Source organism: Leptonotus elevatus, chromosome 2 (genome assembly GCF_054856555.1).
Source record: "Leptonotus elevatus isolate MCC_2025b chromosome 2, RoL_Lele_1.0, whole genome shotgun sequence".
NCBI lineage: Eukaryota > Metazoa > Chordata > Actinopteri > Syngnathiformes > Syngnathidae > Leptonotus > Leptonotus elevatus.
In genome coordinates this window covers 15,503,389-15,529,904 of record NC_141240.1, presented here as the reverse complement: position 1 = coordinate 15,529,904, position 26,516 = coordinate 15,503,389, and the positions used below count along the sequence as shown (strand labels likewise).

At 38.9% G+C, this 26,516-nt stretch overlaps 1 protein-coding gene across 1 annotated transcript in view; it reads left to right on the top strand.

Moving 5' to 3' along the window:
• Positions 1 to 8,280: 8,280 nt before the first annotated feature.
• Positions 8,281 to 26,516, top strand: part of bsna (bassoon presynaptic cytomatrix protein a) — a 98,653-nt gene continuing 80,417 nt past the window's right edge. Inside the window, exons 1-2 of the mRNA XM_086067108.1 lie at positions 8,281 to 8,704; positions 22,905 to 23,541. Of these exons, the coding sequence (XP_085923234.1) occupies positions 8,526 to 8,704; positions 22,905 to 23,541 (816 nt within the window). The 5' untranslated portion in view covers positions 8,281 to 8,525. The remainder of the gene's footprint in view (positions 8,705 to 22,904; positions 23,542 to 26,516) is intronic.

The following is a 26,516-nucleotide window of genomic DNA, read 5'->3' as shown; positions in this document are numbered from 1 at the left end:
GATAACTTCATTATTTTTATGTAGTACAATTAATACATGAAATAAGCCAAGCATCCCTTTAGGTGCAGAAAACGCACTCAAATGAGCCAAATATGCTTGTGACACCATCCAGACATGATGAAATAAACAATTAGTAAACACATAGTACGGTAGACATTTATGTACAACACTTGAACCGAGACTACTGGAACAACATGCATTTATTTCAGACTTTATCCAAATCACTTTATCACATATACTCGCACTAGCGTTCATACACTGCCATCTAGAGGTCAAAACGTGAGCGTGATGACTTATTGTTAATAAAGTATTTATTTTTATTTGCAGTTAGTGATATATATATATTAGGTACAGGCTTATTTTATTATTAATGACAAAATCATATTAATAATATTTATAAATAGCCTATATTGTTTTCAAAATAAGTTAATAACATCAAGTCAAAATGAAATTTTCACCATCGCGTTGCTGCTGCGACTGCCTCACAGTCCGGATTTCGGCTCGGACCACCCTGTGAGTTTTCTTGTCTCCGTGCCCACATACATCCCGAATGTTACGTCAATTGAAACTAATTGTCCATTGGTGTGAATTTGAGCGTGATGTTTTCCTGTACGTTCTGTTACTCCCATTCTCCACCCACGTATTGTAGGGCAGGCCTACTGTAATTTAATAATTGTATTCTCTTTACATGCCAAAATAGTACACATTCTCAACTAATTGATAATGTCCATAATTATTGAGTTGATTTGCCATCTGCAGGTCATCTCTCTCTCTCTCTCTCTCTCTCTCTCTCTCTCTCTCTCTCTCTCTCTCTCTCTCTCTCTCTCTCTCTCTCTCTCTCTCTCTCTCTCTCTCTCTCTCTCTCTCTCTCTCTCTCTCTCTCTCTCTCTCTCTCTCTCTCTCTCATTCTTTCTTCCTTTATTTCTGATGTTCAACCGTTTATCTAAGCACCACATCTCAACCAAGAGATTTGTATCAGTGTCTGCCTGCAACCAGACGCTCGAGAGCAGAAAATAGCATTAAATGACAGAGCAGATTAAGAATGGATGTTTTCCGATTTAAACGCTGCGTTATTGATTAGATATCTGTGAAGCAGCAGAGGAGATGGACGCCACTGGCTGCTCAGGAAATTGAAAGTCTTCAGGTTTAGACTGGCTTCTGTTTTTCCTCTTCCTTTATGTCTGCCTTTATCCATCATATAGCTGCAGAATATATTTGAAATTCAAACTGAAATATGCAGAGATGCCAACGCTTGGTCCACAGCAATGCTGCCCCCACCCCAACCAAATCCTTCATTCATCACATAAGAACATATGACTAAAGTCATACATTTTACATAAACGTACCTCATGTCACCCTGACCACGAATGGGCCTGAACTGACTGAATGCCATTCAAAACCAAGTGTGTATAACACACTTGCACACTAGATGGAGCCACTCATCCTGAATGGCTATCTATCTATCTATCTATCTATCTATCTATCTATCTATCTATCTATCTATCTATCTATCTATCTATCTATCTATCTATCTATCTATCTATCTATCTATCTATCTATCTATCTATCTATCTATCTATCTATCTATCTATCTATCTATCCATCCATTCATCCATCAATTAAAAACATATCCAATGTAAAATGTACTGTAGGCCTATGTGTATAAATATACACATATATAAAACATATGTATTGTTATTACTTTATTAATTTAAGATGTCAAATGACAGGTATTTACTTGCAATCCTGCACAGAAGACTTGTTTTAGTGATTGAATGTTGTGCTTGATTAATTTCCAACCAAACACACGAGTTTAAAAAAAAAGAAAGAAAAAAAAAGTGCATTCAGGTTGAAGTTCTTCATTACTGTTCTAAATGGTGAAATGAAGTTGAAAGAGTCTGCATTAAAGCTTTGCTCGATGCTATATGGTCCCTTCTTTCTCTACAGTTGTTTGCGGGAGGCGGAGAGTCCACTCTTCTATCCCTGAAGATGCAGCATGCAGGTGGAAAGACAGCATAATGTCAGGCTGGGCACATGGTAACGTTACACAAAAGTCCAATGGTTTCATTTAGTTAAAGGCTAGACATGACTCTTTCTGTCCTTATTAGTGCTTCAGTGCCGCTTCAGTGAAACACTGACTGATCTGGGTCATGGGAGTCATTCCATGACAAGATCAGAGAGCTATTAAATGAGAAGAGAAAAAAAATGACACTATTGTTTTTTGACAGGAATGAAAGTAATGAGACCAAGTCAGGGTTAGCAAGCATGGTTGAGTGAGAGTTTGGTAAAATGTAGAATCACTGCCTGTTTGCAAAATTCAACATGTTTTGTTGGAAATTGTTTAAAGTTTTGAGCTGTGTTCCAAATGGATAACCTTAGAAAGATTGCCACTCACCTTGTGACAACACTGTGTGAATTCTTACTCATCCAAGACGTGGTCATCTGGGTTGAATTGAGGCAACTGGACTTTTTGGTTGTTGAACAACTCCAGAAGAAACACCGACAAGAGAGATACACTATGCCACTAGAATAAGCCCTAAACCAAGAAAGTCGCTTTAATTCATACTATGCAGAACATTTTTTTTTTTTAAATAGTGAGTTCTGCTGAGAAACAAACATGTTGCGCAAACAACGACTGTACCTCATGCTTTAATCTCATTATTATTTGGTCTATGCAGTTAAAATACATTGTTTTGATTCCATCCATCCATCCATTTTCTATAGAACTTGTCTTAAAAAAATACAATAATAATATTTAATAATAATAATAATAATAATAAATATAATATTACTACAAGCTGCTGTAATATTATGCACAATTTGAACATTAACATCGGGCGTAAGTAAAAAGAAAAAAAATACTTAGATAATGACTGAGTTAAAAAAAAAGTTTTGTAAATAAAATTTGAATAAGATTTGTATCGAAATAAACATGTGAAGACATACATTTTTAAATGATTAAATGCAAGTTGTTCTTAGAAACAACTTTACTGGATTATAGCTAACAAATGTACTGTATTGGATTTAAAAAGAAGAAGAAAAACATTTCATTCAGTGAGTCTTTTGATTACCACTAGATGGAGCCCACATACCACTAGTGGTACTTGTACCACACTTTCAGAATGACTGGTTTAGAGTCTTTACAAGCTAGTTTTGAAATCTGGGAGGTGGATTGATGAAAAATATCATTACATGAGAAATCCTACTAAATTGCGCACACTCGATGAACTTTTCTAATGATGAGTTTTGCTCCATCACGATATTTTGACCAGATCAAACTTGAAACCCCATATACAGTATATTTTTAAAGCTGTATCTCCATGCTCCACTTCATTCTTTAAGACCTCTCTCCATCTGTCTCTTAGCATTCTCCTTAGTTCATCCACCTGTGTCTTATTGTAGTTCAATGTAGTGTAAAGTTTTAAAAGAAGCCAGCTTTTCTTTTGCTGCCGCCGGCAAAAGCGCTTCCCTGAAGCCTGAACACAATGCCGACAAGAACAGAATCTCTCCCATCACACATTGCTGTAATTAATTTAGCATTTGGGCGGTGAAACACTGGAGAGTAACTCCTTTGTGAGGTGCTGTTTGATGGAAATAAAAGCTGACACTTTTTGGGGGTTCCAAGTTTCCTATGCAGCAATATTGTTAATTAAATGCCAACTTCATTAAGATACATTCAGAAAGGTCGACGTGAGAAGAGAATTAAATAAAGGTTCAAATGGTGTTCTGGTATTTTGAATATAGTGTATTTCTCCTTTGGTAATTTAGTTTGGAAGGTTTTTCCTTGCATTGCCAAGCAAACGCGGAGCCATTTTCTTTTCTTTGGTTAAAGTACATGCCATTCGAATGCACTAAAGAATATGAAAAAGGATTCTTGTTATTTGATTAAAGAAGAGTGAAAAATAGAATTTTTGCATCTTTTGTCACCCGTTTGTGGAGATGAGCTAAAGGAAAAGGACTTGGCCAGTGAAAGCGCTGATGAGGTCCTTGCAGCCCATCAGTCATTCAATTAAGCATTCACAGTTGACCAATAGTGTTTTATGTTGTTCAGAGTGAAGTGGAAGGCTGGCACGCTGCTCATTTCTAATCTCTTTAAGTAATCGGCCCTGCAGGAGGGTCAATGAGTCTGTCATGTCAAAGTGATTGACTCTACTCCTTCTGCAAAGGTTAGAGGTTTAAGCGAGGCTTCAAGGTTGGATCAGGAAGTGGATGCTGAATTCCACTATGACCAGTTTTTTCAACATGGCACTATTGAATATCTGACGTTGACATTTTCAAGCCCTAAAGGAGATATGCCCCTTCCGACACTTTCTGCTGTCACTTGAAAGTGGCTCTGAATCTTTGGCCAGCCAAGCTAATCATGTCACGAGCGGATAAACTTGGCGTGGTCGGTCGGTTATTATGTATATTATCGAGTGTAGAAAGTCTTGCTCATGGCCACATTTTTAGAAAATAGACAGATAGCAGAAAGAGCCAATCGCGTGCCTTTCTCATTTCAGTGGTCACTTGGGACAAGACTTCATCATGCGTGATTGATGCAAAACGCTGTCAACCACTTGTTGCTAGGCAGAATTCATTGGTTGATCATAACTTCACCACAAGCCAATGAGGAAATTGCATATTGCTGTCACATCTCCAGCCGCTATGACCTGTTTTGCAGTGTTTTACAACCTTTCTGGTCTGGAGTCAATGCACATATTTTACGATGCAAAAATCGCATGGCACACCACCAAACAAGAAGAATGATGATTTACTCACACATTCAATTAAGGCGCTTTTCCATTACAAGTTTCAGAACAGCCTGTCTGCGCTCTGCCCCGTTCTTGCCTTACTTGGCCTGGCCTCCATTAGTTCTCCATTACAACAGGAACCAATCAATTGGGGCAGGATCACTTGAACTGTGCGAGCCTCCATTGCACACTTACAGTGTGCGGTGTTGGGGTTTTGCCACAAGATTTCAGGAGTGACAATTTTTGGCCACAACATGTTTTGCAGCGATAAAATATTAATTGCAGTTGCACAATGTGGCGACGTCACAAATCATTGCCTGTTAAATGTACAGAAGCTTTCACAAAGACGGAAAATCCAATTCCAGGTTTAGTAAGGAAGGCACAGCCGCCCATCGCCAAGGCATACAAATACAGTATATACAGTACACATATTGTGTTTTACAACACTACTTAAAGGTCCCATAGTATGAAAATGCACTTTAGTGGGGTTTTCTATCAATAATATGCATCCCTGGCCTGTCTACAATCCAACCAGGTATGAAAAAAGTCCGTCCGCGACTTCTTTAGCTTTCTCCTCCTTTCTTAAATGTGTGCTTCAAACGAGCAGATTAAATTTTCGTGACTTAGTGACATCAAAAAGACACGGAAGTGCACTCGACCCAGCCCCCTCGGGTTAGTGGCACCACCTCTGGTAAAGGTTTGTTGCGCCCACTGAAATTTGAGAAGCTGGCTGCTCCTTTCTTTTTCTTCCCGTCCCCTCCGTGGAGAGTGGAAACAATGATCAGGGAAAAGTGGTTGCTTCCTTTGTCCCACATCTTTGAGAAGACGGTGGATTAATTTTAATTTTAAAGGACGTGTACCGACATCATTTTTCAAAGGACTGTTTTGTTAGTGAAAGCCTGTTCAGAGCTGGATTAGCAACACGTTTAAACATGATGGATCGGTCCCAACAGTGTGACACGACTGCAAACGGGAAAGATGTGAGTTTAACATTTTTGATTTAGCCTTCCTTCCTATCCTTTCTAATAAGAGATGTGCACCTTCCAACATATTACTGGTGTATTTTTAGTGCTTAAAGTGGGAGCTACATTTGTCGTGTGGAGGTTGTTTGGTTACAAGAGGTCAGATATGATAAAGCAGACGGGGGTTGGATAATATGAAGCGGTTGCGTATTGTTTTGTCAAGATACAATCCGCGGTGGTTAATTTGCCGTGACTGGCAACTCGCCACTTAGTTGACATGACTTTGTGATGCTAACCGGCCGCTAAGCGGTCTCGACGAGACGGATTGCACGTTGCGACCGCCCAGTGGCCTAAATGTGCACATTTGTGTTATCCATAAGCGCTTGTAAATGTCTACAAGCATTCACGGCAAAATAACGTTTGCGGGAGATTTGCCCGTTACGGCAAAATAACCGTTGCCTAAACAATCACAATCTAACGCTACAACATAGTCTCTGTAGTAACGTTATGCTAGTTTTTCTTACGGTCGAACGTTATGCCACTTTTCCACATATTAAAAGAGTTCTCAAATGTGTAAAAGACATGTTTATATTTTTTCTTTTCTTCTGCTCCCATGGCCAGTCGTTTCCATTCACAACATTAGCACATGGCTACCATGACCGAAATCACTGCCCCTTCAAGAGAGAAGGGTATGGACTAGGCGTGGCCTGGTGCCGCTATTTACATAAAAGTGACACGCCCCTAAAACAGGCTGTTTTGAACAGAGCGTTTTTTGGCTGATTTAGGGACAGCAAAAATATAAAATCCAAAGTCAATTTTGACGAATTCATGTCACAGACATGTCTTTTACACATTTGAGAACTATTTTAGTATGTTGAAAAGTTTCATAATATGAGACCTTTAACCATATTTGCCAGTGGGTGAAATACTTCTGTAACCGGGTTGGAAGAGGTTGTGAGGAACAGATTCATTATAAGTGCACATACAACATTGAAAAAATTTAATAGAAAAGTAAACACACAGGGCAACACCAGGCTGTTTCAGAGTAGAACCTGTACAATGAAAAAGGGGCTTTAGTGTAAAAACTGGGCCTTGTGAATGGCAACAGGTCAATATAAAGGTGCCATCTAGTGGAAGATAATTAAATTCTTATATTATCCCTGCCATAATATTTGTTGCTGGCTGGCTGAGATGGATATCACAGATATATTATAGATATACTGTATTATTTGTAGTAAATAAATAATAATTTTCAAACCCATTGAGTGAAACTATATAAGTTGCTGTGGAACACCTGTTGCTCTCTCATTTAATCTGATGCGACGCAGTGTTTGTGAATAATTGTACCGTAATAAATACATATAGAGTAAAATTACAAAAAAAAGGAAATTAGCGCTATGTGGTCCTGGAACTATATGCTTACAGCCATGGTCAAAACCATTATGGACACAAAAAAAGCATGACCCAAGCATTTCTGTTATTTTTTAAGGTTGTGATCAGCATCTATTATTTGTGTGTATGCAAATCCAAATGTCTAATTTAAAACAAGGACAATTTGTGAAATTGAATGTCTCCTTGTGGGACAATTTAAGGATCCTTCTCCATCCCGGCCGGCTCCACGCGAATTAGCGCAGAGCAGCCTGCAGGTCAATGAGTTTACAACATACGGTGATATGAGTCATGTGACACCCAGTGTAGTTGTTCACTCTTGGCGCCCTTGCTCTAGCGAGAAAGTAAATGTGAAGGAGTTTGCACCCTCCCAATGCACACAACACCTCTTAGTTTTCTTCCTCACTCATGATCCTCTTCTCCTTTACACCTTTGATTGCTGCCTATATATTTACTCTTTAAATTGATTGTCATGCATATAACATCATGAACAATAAGATGCAATGCTATTGTATCATAATAGCAGATTGTTTTTATTCATAATTGAAGTATTACATTATATAATATTAGGCTGTGACTGACTGGTGGTAATCATTCTCAACTCCTATTCTCTTTGTATTTGTATGTGTACACTGGCAACTAATTAATGCAGGCCCAAATTGTAATCCCCTTCTTTCTTGTAGTCACATTTGAATTTACAGCTCTAATGCTACTGTTCTCTCACCCCTCTCTGCTCACTTTTCTTGCTGTATTTATTTATTTATTCTTTATTTTGTTGCAATAGGCTACATCTGAACCAGGAGATTTACATCATGTGTGTCAGTAGTTCCCAGTGATTGTCGGTCAATAAGCGCTAAATTAATAAAAGAGGGAAACTATTGTGTGTGCAGACTGTTTTTCATTGTGCCGAGTTATAAAAACATATATTTTATATAACTGACTTAACTTAACTTTTTTTATTATTATTATTTTTTTACTTTTAGTGAAGTGCAGGAGTTCAATCAGTAGGCTTTACTAAACAAGTATTTATTTATTTATTTTAATAGGGTAGGCTATACGAACACAGTGTGAGTAGTACTCACACTTTCACAATCTCTTCTGTAAATGTAATTCCAGTCCAATCGCACTCTCTTGCGCCGCCTGTCGGTTGTATTCCCCTCTGCCTGGCTGGTCCAAGCGCGCTCCCGTTACACGTCAGAACCCAGCCTACTGGTGCTGAGGCTGACGGGGAGGAGGAGGATGAAGACGATGGCGGTGATACAGGAGCAACGCTGAGTTCGCTCTCCCTCTTTTTCCCCCTTTTTTCCCCCGTCCATTCTAGTTTGGACCACATGTGTTTCAATTAAAAGGGCATCTTAGCGACATAAAAGTATAGAGGCAATTCGAACCGATCGGACGCAGTAGCGCTCTTCACCGCCCTCCTGTCTCCTGAGCCGAGACCGAGATGGGAAATGAGGCGAGCATGGAGGGCGGCGGGCAGCCCGGAGAGGCCGGGATGATGGGCTCCGTGATGCCCGGAGGACCGGCGACCGCAGGGCCGGGAGGACAGCACGTGAAACCCGTCAACGGCTCGGCTGCCGGCGGAGGGATGGGAGTCGGAGGCCCCGTGATGGGGATGACGAGGTAGGGCCAACGGTTCGGCTAAATAGGTAACTGACGTGTGCTTGGGGACTGACTGTAGTGAAGAATGCACATGCTAATTGGAAGTCTGCATGAGGAGGACATTCTTGCGTAGCGTGAGCGCTCCCAAGGTGGAACAACCTGCTGCCACCCCACCCCCAAAGAAAAAACATCATCCATTAAAACCATACATTTGACATTGAATGGAAGCGGTTGCTATGGCAGCCACCACCCGAAGCCCATGATCTGCCGTCGTGTTCGGCGATGTCATGTGCCGCGATGGTAGTATTTCCCCTCTTGCGTGGCGCGTTGCACGGACCTGGCGTGACGAGCTGCAGAAAAACGCGCGCGCGCGCTCTCGTGTCCACGACGGCACTCACTCCGTGTTTGTCGTCTCCTATAAATGCAGCATTCATACACGTCACTCCTAAAAATGTTTTGTGTTGTTGTTTTATTCTTGAGGTAATGGACACGTGATTATCGTGTCGCGCGCGCGCGCGTGTGTGCATGTGCGCGCGCGTGATGCACGGGGCTTGCCTTAAATGTGTGGGCGTGTGTTTGGGGATGTGTGTCATAGTGGTACTATTATGTTAGGAGCTGGAACAGCTATGGCTTGCACATCCCTCCAGCATACATGACTGATGGAAATCAGCGTAAATCTGTGAATGTCATGTCCATTTAAGATACTGCAAGTCCATGCACGCATCATGTAAAATTGTGTGGCAATAATGCAGAGACAAGACATGCTACAGTTCGTCGCTTTGATTCCCACCCCTTGTGTGAGAGAGAGGAGTGCATATAGGAGCGAGCGACGACATGGCATATCCATCATTATATAACATAGAGACTCAGAGGAGGCACGATGACAGCTTAAGCTGCCTTCTAATAACAGCTCATCCGAGGCGTCGTAGGTGCACTATTCCGTTTGCTAGAATCAAAAGTGTTGGAAAAAAAGGTTTGGTGTGCGGCGCATCGCATTAAGTATTGATACCACGAGAATAAGAGGCCATGTGAAGAGAATGATCACGTGCACGGCGTGTTTGCCTATACAGCCCCCTCCCCTTGTCGTCTCTCGTTTGCAATGCCTGCACATCTCCTCTTCCTCCCCTTATGTCGGCTTCCCCCTCTACATTTGAGCGTCCTTCTGGAGGGAGGATGCTTATCTGTCCTCTTCTATTGCTCTCCTTTCCCCATCTCTCTACATATCTCCTCACAGCTATTGTATGCTCATAGAATGGACGTATGAGGCAGAAAGATAATCATTTATTGTAAGTTAGCATATCAATCCATTCATGCGATATTTTTTTTTAATAGCGCTTTACTTCATGAGGGTCACTTTGCCTTTAAAAACATTTATTTGTTAGCATAACAATATTTACATGTTCAAAGTGCATTTCAGAAGAGCCTATTAAAAAAAATGAGGGTGAACAAAAAGAAAAAAAAGTTCAAGTAAAATTTGTAATTTCTTTGTGTCCATCTGAAGAGCCCGGAAGAGGCTATTCAAAAAACGCTGAAAGTTGCATTTAAACTACTTTCGTGTTCTTTTGTGCAGCACTGATTGCAAATTCAAGTGTTTGTGTAACGCTGCGCCAAATAAGTTTGACTTTCTGCCAACTTTTGAGGCAAACTTTGAATATCTGGGTCATTGTAAACCGCCAGCCCCTTAAAATTGTATACTAGCCTGCCATGACTCACTTTTGGGCCACGACCCATCAGTTGAAAATCACGTATTATTGAGAGTCCTCAATGACCCACAACTGGAGTACTCTGAGAAAACCCATGCAAACTTCACATGGGAAAGCTGGAGCCGAGATTCAAACCCAGCTTTTATGTTGTGGTTATTGTTTGGATGAGGTTAGGTGGGGAAGTCCATAGTTTAAAAGCATCCTGGGCACAGCAAAAGAGTACAGCTCATCCGTAAAGGAGCATGTAAACAACCAGGTTTGCAAACAGAATTGATAAATTTATCAATTATCGATTGATCGATTAGTGATGCGCTTCATTTAAGTTTTACTTCTGTCGTTGTGCACACCAACGTTAACAAAAAAGTAAGAAATGCGACAGAAACTGGTCTATGTGCATTAGAACCCAGTTGCAACGGTGTCAGACTGCACCTGTAAGTGCAATGTGTGCACGTGCTGTCTGGCCTCACTTCCTTCCCCGCCCCTGATTTTCAGCCAATCGCAAGCAACCTGTTAGTGACTCCGCAAAGATGTAAGGATCAGGAGAGTGATGGAGATATAAAGCAAGCTGAAAGGGTCAGAGTAGTGAATGCAGAAAAAAAAGCAATGAGGCTCTAGAATGGAGCACTTTCTAAAGGGCATAGAAATAGAAGAAGGTGGGTGGAAGGAACACATGGATGGAAAGGCCAAATATGAAGAAAAAAAATTGACTGAATCATTGAGACCACTGAAAATAAAGTCCAACATACTATTGTCTGAAAAAGAAAAATCACCCAGAGTGCCAAAGGCTGCCGTACATTTTTTTTCATGTCTAAAAACACCCTAGTTTTTGATTTTGATGTTCTATCATCTGCATTTGGCTGGCAACCAATCCCGGTTGTTCACCGCCTCTCGCCTGAAGTCATCTGAGATAGACCCCACAGCGCATCCGCCAGCCTAGTAATGATAAGCATTCTCGAAGTTGGATGGAGGTTTGTGTTTGGTATGTTTCAGGAAACATAAAGTGTTACGTCGATTTGTATAGTCCTGAATCACAGAAGAGTCTCAAACGGCTTGACACTTATATATCAACAGCATCCTCTGATCTAAACATTTGCAAAACAAAGAGTCACTGTATGTGATCCACTCAACAAACATGCTGAACATTCTTTGCCAAAGATACGACATTTTTCAAAAAAGGTGTGTAAAAATAATTGTATTTAATGCTGATTGAGTTAGTTGCTGTATTGTGTTTGTTGAATTCAATAAAACTACTTATTTAAAAAAAAATCTATTATAAAATGACAGTTGACGTGTTTGGTACGACGGCGTATTAGGGCCACATATAGATATATATATTTTTAGAGGGGGTGTAATATTCGGAGAAAAAAAACCTCACAAATTGACGAGAAATAAATTCACTGATTTATGAGGGGGAAAAAACTCAGAAACTTGCGAGACGCAGCTACCTATAAGCTGCTGGCTTTTGTCCACCACGACGTATAATGTATAACGTAAAGATTCGTTGGTGGTTAATGGAACAATCTATAGAATAAAAATAAAGGCAGAATGGAGACGATCTAAATGTTACCCTTTACACACGGCAAGCTACAGTGACACCACTAGCCAATCAGAAGCTAGCAGACTTTAGGTAAATGCAAGTGAATGGCTGAGAACAGCAGATTCAACACATCAATTTAGCGACTTGTACCCAAGTACATTAATATAATATGGTTAATCTCTGCGAAAGCAATTACTATCTCTTTATTTGAAAACCCGACCGAAAAGTATTGGCACAAACGTCTGAGTATGCTATGTGTATTTCTTGCAAATTCCGGGGGGAAAAATCCTCGCAAACCTTCTTGTAAACTTACGAGTATTTCCTCTCACAAATTTGCAAGTTTTTTTTTGTAAATTTGTGAGTGTTTTTTTTAATTGCGGCAATTTGCCACTTTATAATATCACAAATTGTCATGTTTTTTTTTGTAAATGTATGAGTTTTTTTCTCTGCAAAAAATACCCCCCCCACTTCATATTTATACTTGGTCCTAATACGCAATGCTTATAAAGTACATGACAATAACATTGCTTATAACCAGTAATGTATACATTGCATTATAGTCTATACTGTATAAAGCTAATGAATAAAACCTGTAATGTGCTCTGTATTATTACAAAATAACAGGTGGTTTGGATTAACTATGCTGTAAACTCTTCCTATTCTCTATTGAGGTTACAGCAAATGTGAATGAAACAATAATTTTTTGCTCTTATATTTTTTCTAAGCCATCTTACACATTCAAAACAAAATGTGCCAATCAATCAGAGGCAATTTGGGAAGGATACAAAAGTGCACAAAAGCACAAAATAATGGAGCCCTAATTTACTGCAAGCGGGAGCGGTGCTATAAATACATAAAGGCACACACAAAAAGTATATGAGAAGAAATGTGTGAAGTCTTGATTAGTGTAAGGAGAAAATGAAGAAGGGAATAAAGAGCAATGCTGTCCAGATGGCTCAATGAAAAGGACTTGGAGGGAGGGAGAGAAAAAGAAGGAGAGAGAGAGAGAGAGAGAGAGAGAGAGAGAGAGAGAGAGAGAGAGAGAGAGAGAGAGAGAGAGAGAGAGAGAGAGAGAGAGCACATATGGAGCAGAACATTCGCTTGCTGTAGTGTCACATGTTCATGTTCCATCTGACTCAACTCGCACATGCCAGGTTGCTTCTTGTGTACTTTGTTGTGTGTATTTGTGTGTATGCCAGTATGTAATCTATAATGCTCATGTGCGAACATATGGACAAATTGTTGGGACTGTGCTGTTACCACAATGTGAGTTACACCTTCCGAACAAATCTTCCTCCCACCAATTCACTATTTACTCGGCTTTACTTTCTATCTATCTATCTATCTATCTATCTATCTATCTATCTATCTATCTATCTATCTATCTATCTATCTATCTATCTATCTATCTATCTATCTATCTATCTATCTATCTATCTATCTATCTATCCATCCATCCATCCATCCATCCATCCATCCATCCATCCATCCATCCATCCATCCATCCATCCATCCATCCATCCATCCATCTATCTATCTATCTATCTATCTATCTATCTATCTATCTATCTATCTATCTATCTATCTATCTATCTATCTATCTATCTATCTATCTATCTATCTATCTATCTATCTATCTATCTACCTACCTACCTACCTACCTATCTATCTATCTATCTATCTATCTATCTATCTATCTATCTATCTATCTATCTATCTATCTATCTATCTATCTATCTATCTATCTATCTATCTATCTATCTATGTCCTGACATGTCACGAGGCGGCCATTTTGCCACTTGCTGTCCACTGAAAGTGACATCACAGTTGCTCAGGGCTCAGACAATGACCGATCACCTCTCACCTGTTTTTTTTAAGCTGACCCATGATTGGTCGTTACCTGAGCCCTGAGCAACTGTGATGTCACTTTCAATGTACAGTAAGTAGCAAAATGGCGGCTGCCTCGTGACATGCATAAGAACAGGTGGATTTTGCAGCTTAACTCACTTTCCACAAACACAAGATTAATCAGAATGCCGAGTTTAGACTAGAGGGGACACATAAAACATGCTATTATAAATCAAATGTTTGGGTTGGCTTTTCCTTTGAAGGTGATTAGCAAATAGTTTAGGATTTACATTACAATTACAGCACAGTGTGCTCACCAAGAAGTGTGTCAACTTCCATGTTTGTTTCAGAGGCTATTACGCAGTGCTGGCTGCAGTTGTGAAGGTCACGCCGTGTTTTCTCATTATGTTGTCGACCAGAATTTGCCACGTGTTCACATGCATGTACACGTCGTTATAGCTCGGAAACGACGCAGCCTGGATTGCCGCTATTGCTGTGTTGACTCCCATTAGCCTTTAGTCTTGTTTAGTGAAGCACTTTGACAAATGAGTTTCAAACTCATCTATTTGCTTTTCCACACTCTTACACTGATTTACCGCCCTGTCTGTCTCTTATCCCTCTCTGCGCTTTACTCAAAGATGGTGGTCATTAAAAACAACAAAAAACAACAACACACAACAACCTCATAATCTCAATCATTCGATTGTTTTAAATCCTCATACCACACACCCTGAATGGTATACTGTGTGTGGCTTCTAAACTACGATGGATTTGGCGCACAGAAGCCTAACATCTACACACAAAGCAATAAAATACACTTAATTAATGTCTTGCATGGCAAAATATCCCCGAAAGAAATTCTAGCAAAACATCCCCCTTGAGTCAAAAGTGCAAATCAATCCACAAAGCTCAAGCTGAGGTAAATCGCAACTACAAAGAGTAATTGAGAGCACTTTGAGTTGGTCCCGTAGCAGCAGAGTGACACTTCCATCTCACGACTCCCTTCACTGCGGAAGGATTGGCACCACCAAACACACACAAATGGAATGTTATTGTAGCCGGCATGAAATTGGGGGGGAAAAACGGGAGTTTTAAAAATAGGTAATTTTGTCGGATGTGCTCAAAGGTTTGCGCTATAAAAAAAACTTGTCTTCAGCATCTCCCAAGAGGGAGTGCAGCTTCTTGCCGGCTTGTCTGATTATGTTCAAATGATTGACAGTTCAATTCTGTTCTAACACTTGTACATCGATACAAAGTGTCTCCAATGAAGACAGTGAACATGTGGCTGATTTTATTTGAATATCATAGAATGAAAAATTATAACTAGTTGTTGGAGAGATGCTAGTCTGCTTCTTCACAACCGGTGAGGTGCCGTTGAGCAAGGCTGTGTCTCCACCCTAAGCTCAAAAGGTGCAACAATGTTTACACACCTTTCACTTTGACATCTCTTCTTGCGTGCCTGCATGTGTGCGATTTGGCTTTTGCGGAGTGTGCAGCACAAACATATACAGCAGGGTGTTAGTTTGAATTTCACCCTGAGGGATTATGATGAGTATATCAATGAAAACATTTAATTCAAATGAAATGAAAGCAAAGATGCCAACCTCTATCATGACTTCTCTGGGACATTGTAAATATTTTGTCAGTAACATTTTGATTTTGTCAGGAGCACTTACGTCTCAGCCAAAATAAACACACTTAAATTATATATGTATGATGACGTAAAATTCCAACATGATTATTAATTTTTTTTTACTCATTTTTCATGCAACGTTAGCATAGCATGTCTAAAGTCATTCACCTTGGTACTATTCAGTGCGGTCCTGCCCGAGTCTCAAACCCAAGTTATCACCGTCTCCCAGGTTGAGGGTGCGGTAATCAGCAGCCTAAGACTCTGGGCTGTTGATTGAAGTTTGACTATCAGACTTTTTCATCCGCTACTGCTGCACATGAGCATCGCACTGACTCCAAGTGTTGAAGTCAGCTTATAAGTGACCATCATAACAGGAACAGTCATCTCTTTAACACGTCATCCTTGCACTCCACTTTCAGTCAGACTTGACTCATCATTTTCCACTCAATTCAACTGTTACGCTGACATAACAAGTGGACAGGCGTGGATTGATTTGTCATGCCTGGAGAATGAGGCACAAGGATAAAGCAATCAAAAGGCGGCCTTTGTTGTGTTACTTGTTTCGGATGCTACGTTTGTGTGGCATCAGCGCTAACACAATACCCCGCACATCAGAAAAACAAGATGGACCATTTCATATAATTTGATCAATAAAGGAATTTCATTTTGAAAATCAATTCATATTATTGATACAAGTGTTTGAATTATTGGCAGTTCTTATCATTCAAACGGTAATAATTGTTTCAAAGGGAGAAAAAAATCGAAAATAATAGTTGTTGCACTTTTATTGCAAAAATGTCTTTATCGTTACCGTTGTTGTTCCCAAATGCAATTTGCAACATGTTTTCTGATATGGTGGGTTTCTCTCCTCCTGAAAACTGTAACAAAAATGCATGTTTGTACGACGGCATACTAGGACGTATAAATATATTTTTCTAGAGAGCGGGGGCAATATTCCGACAAAAAACTCGCAAATTTGCCACTTTATAAAGTCATAAATTTGCCACTTTATAAACTCTAAAAAAATGTTAAACGATTTTATTTCTCGCAAATTTGCGACTTTATAAATTGGCAAATTTGTGAGTTTATAAAGTGGCAAATTTGCCAATTTATCAAGTATATATAGTGGTAACTCAGAAACGTATGAGAGATACACATAGCGCAGCTATAGTCTAATCATGTGAGGATTCGTTGGTGGTTAATGGGACACTGTTTATAAAATGAAAAGGCAGGACGGAGACGGATTCATTCTTAAATTAAAAATTTACTCGTCATTCAACGCAGCCGGAGCGACAGCACTTCCTGATCCCCTATCAGCTGACTACCACTATCCAATCAGATGCTAGCATACCATAGGTAAATGCAAGTGAATGACGCAGAGCAGCAGATTCGACACATCAATTTAGATACTAATACAAAAAAATAGCAAAATGTATGCATGTGTAAATAATAATTCTGGAGACATAAATGTACAAGTAAATATACATTTTAACAAATTAACTTAAATGCTTGATCGTCCGGGTGTGGACCTTCGCAAAGGGGGGCCTCTTTGTTACTGGCCAGTTGCCGTACACAACGGTTCAAAGAGCGAATGCTTAACATGATATGGTTAATCTATGCTAAAGCAATTACTATCTACTTATTTAGAAACCCGACCAAAACGTATTGGCACAAACAGTCGAGTAGTACGCTACGTGTATTTCTCGTAAGCTTTAGTTTTTTTTTCTCGCAAATCTGCCACTGCCACTGAATTTGCTACTTTATAAAGTGGAAAATTTGCCACTTTATAAAGTGGCAAATTTGTGAGAAAAAAACTCAGAAATTTGCGAGTTTATAAAGTGGTCGAAATATTGCCCCCGCCCTCTAAAAATTATATATTTATACGTGGCCCTAATACGCCGTCGTATGTTCATGTTTTTGGGCTTTTTCCTTTTTGTTGTTTTGGTTCATTATATTGCTGCAATACTGCGATTGCAATTATGCACTGGTATCTCTCGAGTTTGAAGGGCAACACATGGAAATTGTGCAACTCACATGCTTGCTATGAAGCTTTTTATGTCTTTGCTGTTATGAAAGATGTGTGTCAGTGGTCCAGCACCATTTGCTTGGTCAGTGGGTTCTATCAACAAAGCTGTGACAAAATGAAGTAGTAAATGCAAACATTTCTTGATATTCAAATTATGCACTATTATTAAATTAGACGGGTTAACCTCGATAGACAATAATGCTAAAATGTTACTTAAAACATGGCCAGTACTGGAAAATAATAAAGAAATGCAATTGGACCGCACTGGAGGTTGAACAGCGTCATGGAACACCTTGGCGGTACCAGTGTAAATACAATACAAGCGCCTCAAATGTCACTTATATTCCATCTTACAGGATCCCTTTGCTGACCCTATAGTAACTAAGTTTTTGAAGCTGCCCACACGAGCATTTTAACATGCAAATGCATCTATAGATACTTCTATAGACTTTAAAGATAGAAATAATCAGCAAAAACTGTCACCGGGAAAACATGCCAAGTGTTTCTGCAGTAAAGAGAGCAGCTGTCTGCTAGCCCTGCGGCTCTGCTGTGCTTTTGGTGTAACACGTCCATGTTTTTAGGTGGGGGGGCCTGAGCCGACCATCTACTTGTCTCTGATTCTGTTTGACATCCTGCATCACACCTACTGAGTAGGAAGAATGGAGGAGAGTAGTGCAGTAACGCTAACTGAAAACTAGGCTGTGACCATTTTTTACTTTTTACTTAATGTATGTACTTTGTACATTTCAGAATCGGTATATTTTTACCTTTAATTAAAGAGGAAATTTGCAGTTTTAAAACTGCTAGCAAGATTGTCGCGTCACTTCACTAATCCCACCTCCCCTTCGAGAATCTGATAGCAGCACTAGCCATCCCTTACCAAAAAGTAATATACTTTAAATACACAATATAGAGTATACTTAAGAATACCTAAGTTTATTTTTCGAGTGTACTTATTCTTGTATTAAAAGTAAACTTTAAATTAACTCCTTGGGACTAAATTGCCCCATTTTAGTACACTTAAAAGTATACTTAAGTATATTATAAAGTATATTAATAAGTATACTTTATAGTATATATATATATATATATATATATATATATATATATATATATATATATATATATATATATACATATATACACATTGTATTGTACTGTACTAATATATATAAAAAAAAAATGTATATATATATATATATATATATATATATATATATGGAGAAGAAGCCCAAACAGAGCACATACATCACAATACAAATAAAACCACAAAGCCCAACATAATTATAAAAAAGAGGAGAAGGGGTGTTCCAATCATTTGCTGCTGCGAATTTAAAGAAATTACAGCCAAATGTAGTAATTGTTTTTGGAGGGGTAAACTTAATAAACTCACGAGAACTAGTACTGTAAGTATTCTGAGCAAGATGAAGAAGTGATGACAGGTAGGATGGTGCCATGCCAAGAAAAGTGTTATAGATAACGACAAACCAGTGATGAAGCCGCCGTGTTTGAAGCCAGCCCACTCATTTGTAAAGATCGCAATGGTGATTCTGAAATGGGGCATTTGTCACAAATCGGATAGCTGAATGATAAAGGGTGTTCAGTCTTTTAAGAGTGCAGTTTGGTGCTAATCCGTAAATAAGGTCTCCATAGTTAAGAATAGGCAACAATGTCATCTTCACTAGCATGCACTTTGTGGCAAGAGTGAATGAGGCTTTATTGCGAAAAAGGAAAGATAATCTGGCTTTAACCTTAACTTGCAGGTTACTGATGTGTGTGGCAAATGACAGTGATGAATCCAACCAGGTACCTCTATTTAAGTGCACTATTAGGTATACTTAAATATACTTGAAAGTATACTTTGTAGTATACTTATGTTCACAGCAAAAATGGATGAATTGACACGGATCGAAGTAGCAAACTCTGGTACCAAAGGTTAACGACCTTAACCTCTAGGATATCCAGCCACGGGGAGTTTGGGGCCTTATAAATGAATTAAAAATAATAATAATAATAATTCAAGTACACAACATTTACTTGGTAGAGTATAGAATAGAATAGAACTGTCATTGTGTACACAATGAAACGTATTTCATCAGCATCCTTGTATTTACTTACTTACTCCAATAAGTATAAGAAAAGTAAACTGGAAGTATACTCTCCTAATTTTGAGTATACTTCAAGTATACTTTTTGGTAAGGGATACTAAGCTAGCATTGTCATTGTAAATAAGCAGACATCAGCCATGATTGCTTAGTTGGTAGCATATGACTTATTTGTTATAGTAGAGGGTTACTGTAACACTAAATATTATTGGTTTGAAGATTTATTATTATTATTTTGTTGTTGTTGTTGCAATGTACAAACAATTACAAATCTAAAAGTGATGATAAACTATGAAATGTTGCCAATTCTGCTTCACTTCTGAACTCTCAGCCCTACCTGAGGTGCTGCGTCTGCTTCTGCTTGCTATTAATAGGCGGAGTTGATAGCAAATGAGGGATGTGCATTTTTTTTTTATTCCCTGAGGTGAATACTCACACCGTTTCAGAAAAGGTTTAGAAGTAGCACAAGCGAGCGCGAGGCTGCACGGATGTCACCTTGTCAAACCTGATTTGTATTACTGATTAAATGTTCTTCTTCAGGCGCGGTGGTCTGTCCTTTTCTTTTTTGTAACAAATATATCTGTACATGTCGAACTGTCCATTAGCAAGAATAACTCGGTTCTCTATGTGCTGTGTCATCAGTAGGTGGAAATATAAAGAGCTTTTTGAACATTGAAGTAAAAGGCGGATTTACCATTTTATCCGTCAATCATGCAATGTTGGGGGTGTTTGCTATGGAAGTGTGATATATCTTACCTGGATACTCAGTGTGACGTTGCATGGTGGCATAGGACGACAATACGGTGTTGCATGCCAAGCACAATCATTATTTCAGACCGTCTTTTCACTCTACTGCACTTCGCTGAGATCATTTTCACACCTGCCTCCATTCGTCATGGCTTTTCATTTCAGGGTCCAAGGCGGTTGAGTCACTCCGCTCGTGCCCGTCTGGCTCATTCATTCTCCGTGAAAGGCTGGCTAGCAAAATTGTCAGCCTGTTTGTTTGTGTTGTAAATCATCAGGATGCAGTCAAATGCGCAAATGCTGTTTTCGCAGGTAATGTAATTGCTGCCTGGATGAACGGTCTGGATGGATGTCTGTGCAAATCCTTGTGCTTGCGTCTTTTACAATGCATTTTTTTCTCACAATTATTATTCAGAATTAATGTAAAAAACAGAGTGTCTGGAGGTGGAGCTTCTATTTGCATTCAGATTACATAATGATCCGATATTACAATCCTTACAGTGTTTTTTGGACGTGCTAACCAGCTAGCCGCCTGTTTCTTAATCACATATTTAAAATGAATTGGCATGTATAAACATTGCATGCACTTGATAAGTGGTATCCAATGATACAGTATACGCAGCCTTGACAGCATATGACATCATTATATCATCATATAGCAGTACTGCTCATACAGTACAGTCCATCCAAAAGATCTTCCGTGATCACTGCAAATGTTTTAGAGTCACCGGAGAGCTGCAGTGTTATTACAGTGCACAAAAATCACACAGGAAATGCATCACTACTGATTAGATGTATAAAATTGTAGCACAGACATGCAAGATTGACATGAATTCAAGAATTATTTCCTCCTTGGCTGTGTAACCACTGGCCAGTAGATGAATCAGCTGATGCGGCAAAGTGAGATGGAAAAGATCAATTCACGTAGCTGTAGCGCCACTAAAGCAGATAAACATCTTGCTCATTTCCTCTCCCATTTTATACACACAGCAAAGGAAGGACAGCATCATTGTGTTTACTTTGCTCACATGGACCTTGTAGCCGCCTTCTCAATCGTGTGAGCGTGAGCAATCTTTGACTCAGCTATTGTATTGGATGTCACAATATTGTGTAGACATATTGCTGCAGCATTTAACTCATTCACTGCCATTGACGGCTATAGACGTCGAAAATTCATTTGAACGATTTCTATTAATTTTCCACTTTTTCCACTTTTGTTAATAAGAGTATGAAAACCTAATATATATATATATATATATATATATATATATATATATATATATATATATTGTACATTTAATAAAGATATACAATTTGTGATTAATCGTGAGTTAATTATTGAAGTCATGTGATTAATTACAATGAAAAATGTTATTCACTTGACGTGATTAAAAAAAGAAAGAAAATATTATAAAAAATTAGGGGCGTCAGGCGATTAAAATTTTAATTGTAATTAATCGCATGACTTCACTAGTTACCTCATGATTAATCACAAATTTTATATCTGTTTTAAATGTGCAATAAAACAAATATAGGTTTTCACTTTCTTGTTAACAAAAGTGGGAAAAAATGTTTAACAAATAGAAATAGTTCAAATGATTTCTTGACGTCTATAGCCGTCAATGGCAGTGAATGAGTTAAGTTTTAGTCATTAACAAAAAAAATTCCAGCCGTGCACCGAAGCTCATCCCTTTCCTACTGTACCGCAGTTCCATCACCAGCTTTTTAAGCCTCTTATTTGGTCTTCTTCACTAACCTTCTTCATCCGGCTGCCTGGGAAAGTGGAGCTTTTGTGCTTACCCCATCAAATACGTGCATAAGATCATGGTTGTTTTTTATTTTAAATATACTGTATACTGTACGTAAATTCTCTCATCGTGTTTTTGTTGTAAGTAACCAAAGACAACATAGACAACGGGTTTGAAAGGAGGGAAAAGCATTTGTATTTATATGATTTTTTTTCTTTTTTTTTTCTTTTTTTTTTAACCTATTAGAAAAAATCCCATACCATTCACCTAAACCGAACACCAAGAAGACAAAGGAAAGTGAAATCCAGCACCGACCAGACACCACCCACCGATTTATATGATTTCTGTTCAAAATGGAAATTCTTTGAATTATATATGTGGAGTATACATTTCACCCCCCCCAGGTTGTGTCCACAGTCTTAATGTATGCGTGTGTGTGTATTCCTACAGCCTGCAATGTACACATACAAGAGGTCTCTGAGTGAATGTGTGTGTGTGTGTGTCGTCTGTTATGCTTTACTTTAATTGCTTGGTGCCTGTGGTTGTTTTGAGGTCCTTGCCTAGCTTTCATCAGCACCCTGGACTAATTATTTTTTGCATTTTTTCCCCAACACTGTTTCTGTCAGTCTGGTTGTAAGAAGATAATGGGATTGGCAACCAGACATTGACATTTGGGATTCTTATTTGCTTTTTCACCGAGCACTTTGTTAAATAAATCAGTTTTCTACAGAGTTACAGAACAAACTTGAAAGGGACAACCACACACACATGAAAAAAAAAAATGGATTGGATTTTTTTCTGGTTAATATGATACAGTATGCAATATTTGAACGATTTTATGTATAATTCTTGTCTTCTTTTTCTTCTTCTCTTTCAGGGGGCCAATGGGTAAAATGGGTAGCCCAAAGTCTGGCATGCAACAAGGAGTTCAAGGAGGAGGAGGGATGGGAGGAATGGGAGGCATTGGAAGTGGGATGGGCGGAGGAATGGGTGGAGGAATTGAAGGCGGGATGGGAGGCGGAATGGGAGGAAGAATGGGAGGAGGAATGGCCACTGGAGGTGGCATAGGCTCCAGAAGCGGTGAGCCCTATCGCCTGGCCACTCACGACACTCCAACCTCCCCCCGACACATGCAGACAGGCCAGGGACCCGGCACGGGCCAGGGTTCCGGCCATGGGATGAGTCACGGTCCAGCTGGTACCGGCATGGGAGCCCATGCAGGGCAGAGTCCCGGTCAGCACGCCTCCCGACGAAACCTGCAAGTCGACTTCAACAGTTCTGGCAGCTCCAGGACGGGCCGATCCCCCTCGGTGTCGCCGGACCGCGGCATGACACCCACCTCGCCCTACTCGGTGCCGCAGATCGCGCCCATGCCAAAGAGCAAACTGTGTCCGGTGTGCACCACCACAGAGCTCTCCAACCCACCAGCTGTGCCCAACTCCAACACCTGCACCCAGTGTAGGGCCACTGTGTGTAACCAGTGCGGATTCAACCCCAACCCACACCTCACTGAGGTAGGTTCGCAGTATCAAGTAAAAATTGAATTACTTTCCATTCTCATTTTGGTGTTATTATTATTATATAATCAATTGATTGGTCATCAGTTATTATTATTATTATCATCATCATCATCATCATCATTATTATTATTATTTAATCCATTGATTGGTCATCAAGTATTATTATTATTATTATTATTATTATTATTATTATTATTATTATTATCATTATTATCATCATTTTCATTATTATTATTATTATCATTATTATCATCATTTTCATTATTATTATTATTATTATTATTATTATTTAATCCACTGATTGGTCATCAAGTGTTATTATTATTATTATTTAGTCTATTGATTGATTGATTGGTTGCGTGGTTGTGTTGTCATCATCATCATCATCATCATCATCATCATCATCATCATCATCATCATCATCAGTAGTAGCATTCAATGCATTGATTGGTCATCAAGTGTGAGTCATTACCGTCATTTAACCTGATTGTGAGCTATATTGTGCTGGTTTAAGTTACAGGAAATTTGAAACACTCCTTCAGCATCTTTATCATAGTAAAGCCCCTGCTTCTAATCTAATAAATGCTACTTGCATCCATAAGCTCATGTCATAACATCAGATAGTATTTAGTAGAGGGGAGAGATGCCAATTAGGAGGATAAACCAGAGATTACACTTGTTTTAATTATGTCGGCATGCTGTTTATTAGTGACACGGGTGGCCTCCTGTTATCTGGAATTATAGTTCATCATATGGACACACATGAATGTATTATACAGTGCGATTAACAACATTTGTGTACACCATTTTGAAAACATTTTTGAGCACTACTGTGTTTCACGGGAAGCGTTTGTCTTTAGTGAAACATGAACTACCTGAACCCATTTCCATCATTTGGTGCTACTATTGTCACTTCATCACTGTAAATGGATCACATTTTGCAAGCGATACAGCGCTTATGAATATGAATGAGGAATTTTGAAACGCCCACACGCCCTGATGCATTTGTGCTTCTCTTTTTTGTTTTGGAAAAAGGACACCTGGAAAAGATGTTAAAAGCCTCATCTGGGGATGCTAGTCGATGAATAACTAACAGCATAAAAAGTGTGGGTGTTGAACAAACCTTTTCACTGCGAACGTATAAGTGTTTGAGCACCCACATCCCCAACAGGTGCGATGCCACTGGACACACAGTTTAATATCGATACTGTCACGGTTCAACGTCCAATATACTGTATGGGCAGTTGTGCATCTATTGAGTTTGTGGATTAATGTTAGAAGAATAGTTCATCTGTGATTCCCACCCTTACTACAGTACTGTGTCCAGAGCTCGACTGGCCATCTGGTGTACAGGGAAGATCTTTTGGAGCCGATACGGTGCTATTTAATGAGTATTTTCCTTCATTTTACCCCCAGAGAGGGAGAAGACCATTAATCAATTTACAATATAGACAGTAAACTGAGACAGCGGGCTGGCCAGTCGAAGTCAAAATGCCAAGGCTGAATTTTCTTTGGTGCCATTCCTACGACTATGTTACAATTTGGAAAACCATTGGCAACAATTTTGTGCTTGACCAATTTTTATAGTTTACAATAGTTACCAGTTACTTAATTGTGGTATTCATACACAAACTAAGATTTCAGTTTGCATTATTGTTGTCATTTGCTCAGGAATAATTTTTGAATAAATTAAACCTTATTAGATTAAAATAGCTTAAAATCGTAATTCTCCTGAATGACTGAAAAAAATGTAGATTTTATTTTATGGCCATATCACCCAGCCCTAAATAGAAGTAGAACAACAAGGAAAATACATCGTTTGTTTGAAATAATTCGGTGCAATAATTAGATAATCACTTAAATGCCACCATCAATTTGGATGAATGTCTGTTAGGATTGTGCATATTTATATGAACGATTTATAATATTATTATTATTATTATTATTATTATTATTATTATTATTATTATTATTATTATTATTATTATTATTATTATTATTATAATAGCTATTAGCTAGCTATTATAGCTTTACCCAAGGATACTGCCTCAGGAGGTGCTCTGTTTTCTAATATAGGTTTGGTGTGTATTTGTGCTTATGTTTAGCAATGATTTGTGATTAAGGGCTATATAAATGAACTCAATTTGACATTGACTCTGAACAAAATTGAATGGTTGGTTACAACCAGGCGATTGAAATTTGACAGGCAGCACTTCAAAATGCTGTCGATAATACAGTGAAGGGAGCACTCTGTACATGCTAACTTGGGACCAAAGAACACTTACCAGAGATGGGAAATACATTTGCAGCTTGTGGTGGTAATGCAAACTGATAACATTGTATTTTCTCGAGTGTTGAGCAGCCATAGTCATGCCGGGGGATATTAGACCCACTCCATCAGTAATGTCATCCTTGCAAAAAGTATGGACGCTTTTAAGCAAAGTGCCTTAATTGTATGGAAATGGAAGGTTTGCGCATGTATTGTACCCAAAGTTTGTGCAACAAGCAGGGTTGGGAGGGTTACTTTTAAAATGTAATCCATTACAGTTACAATTTACCTGCTAAAAAAATGTAGTTAGTAACGTAATCCAAGTACCATAATAATAAAGTAATGTAACTGGATTACTTTTGGATTACGCCAATATTGAGTATGCTCATGAAGACCAAATAAAAATAAATATTCTATACAATGTGCCCCTGCTATTTGCGGGTCATAGGGACCCGGGCAGCCTACAAATAGCAAAAATCCAGCAAAGACTCTCCATAACCTCATTAAGATCAGCTGACGGACGTACAATGATGGTCTGACAATTACCCTCTTGTGGTTGAAGCCACAGGGCAGCCATCTTACGTTGACACTGTTACTGACAACTTCTGTTGGTTTTTAGCTGAAAACACTTTCATCAGTGCCTGCCTCAACGCCACAATATGGAGTTTTGAGAGCCTCTCAAAGAACGGACTTCGCTGTT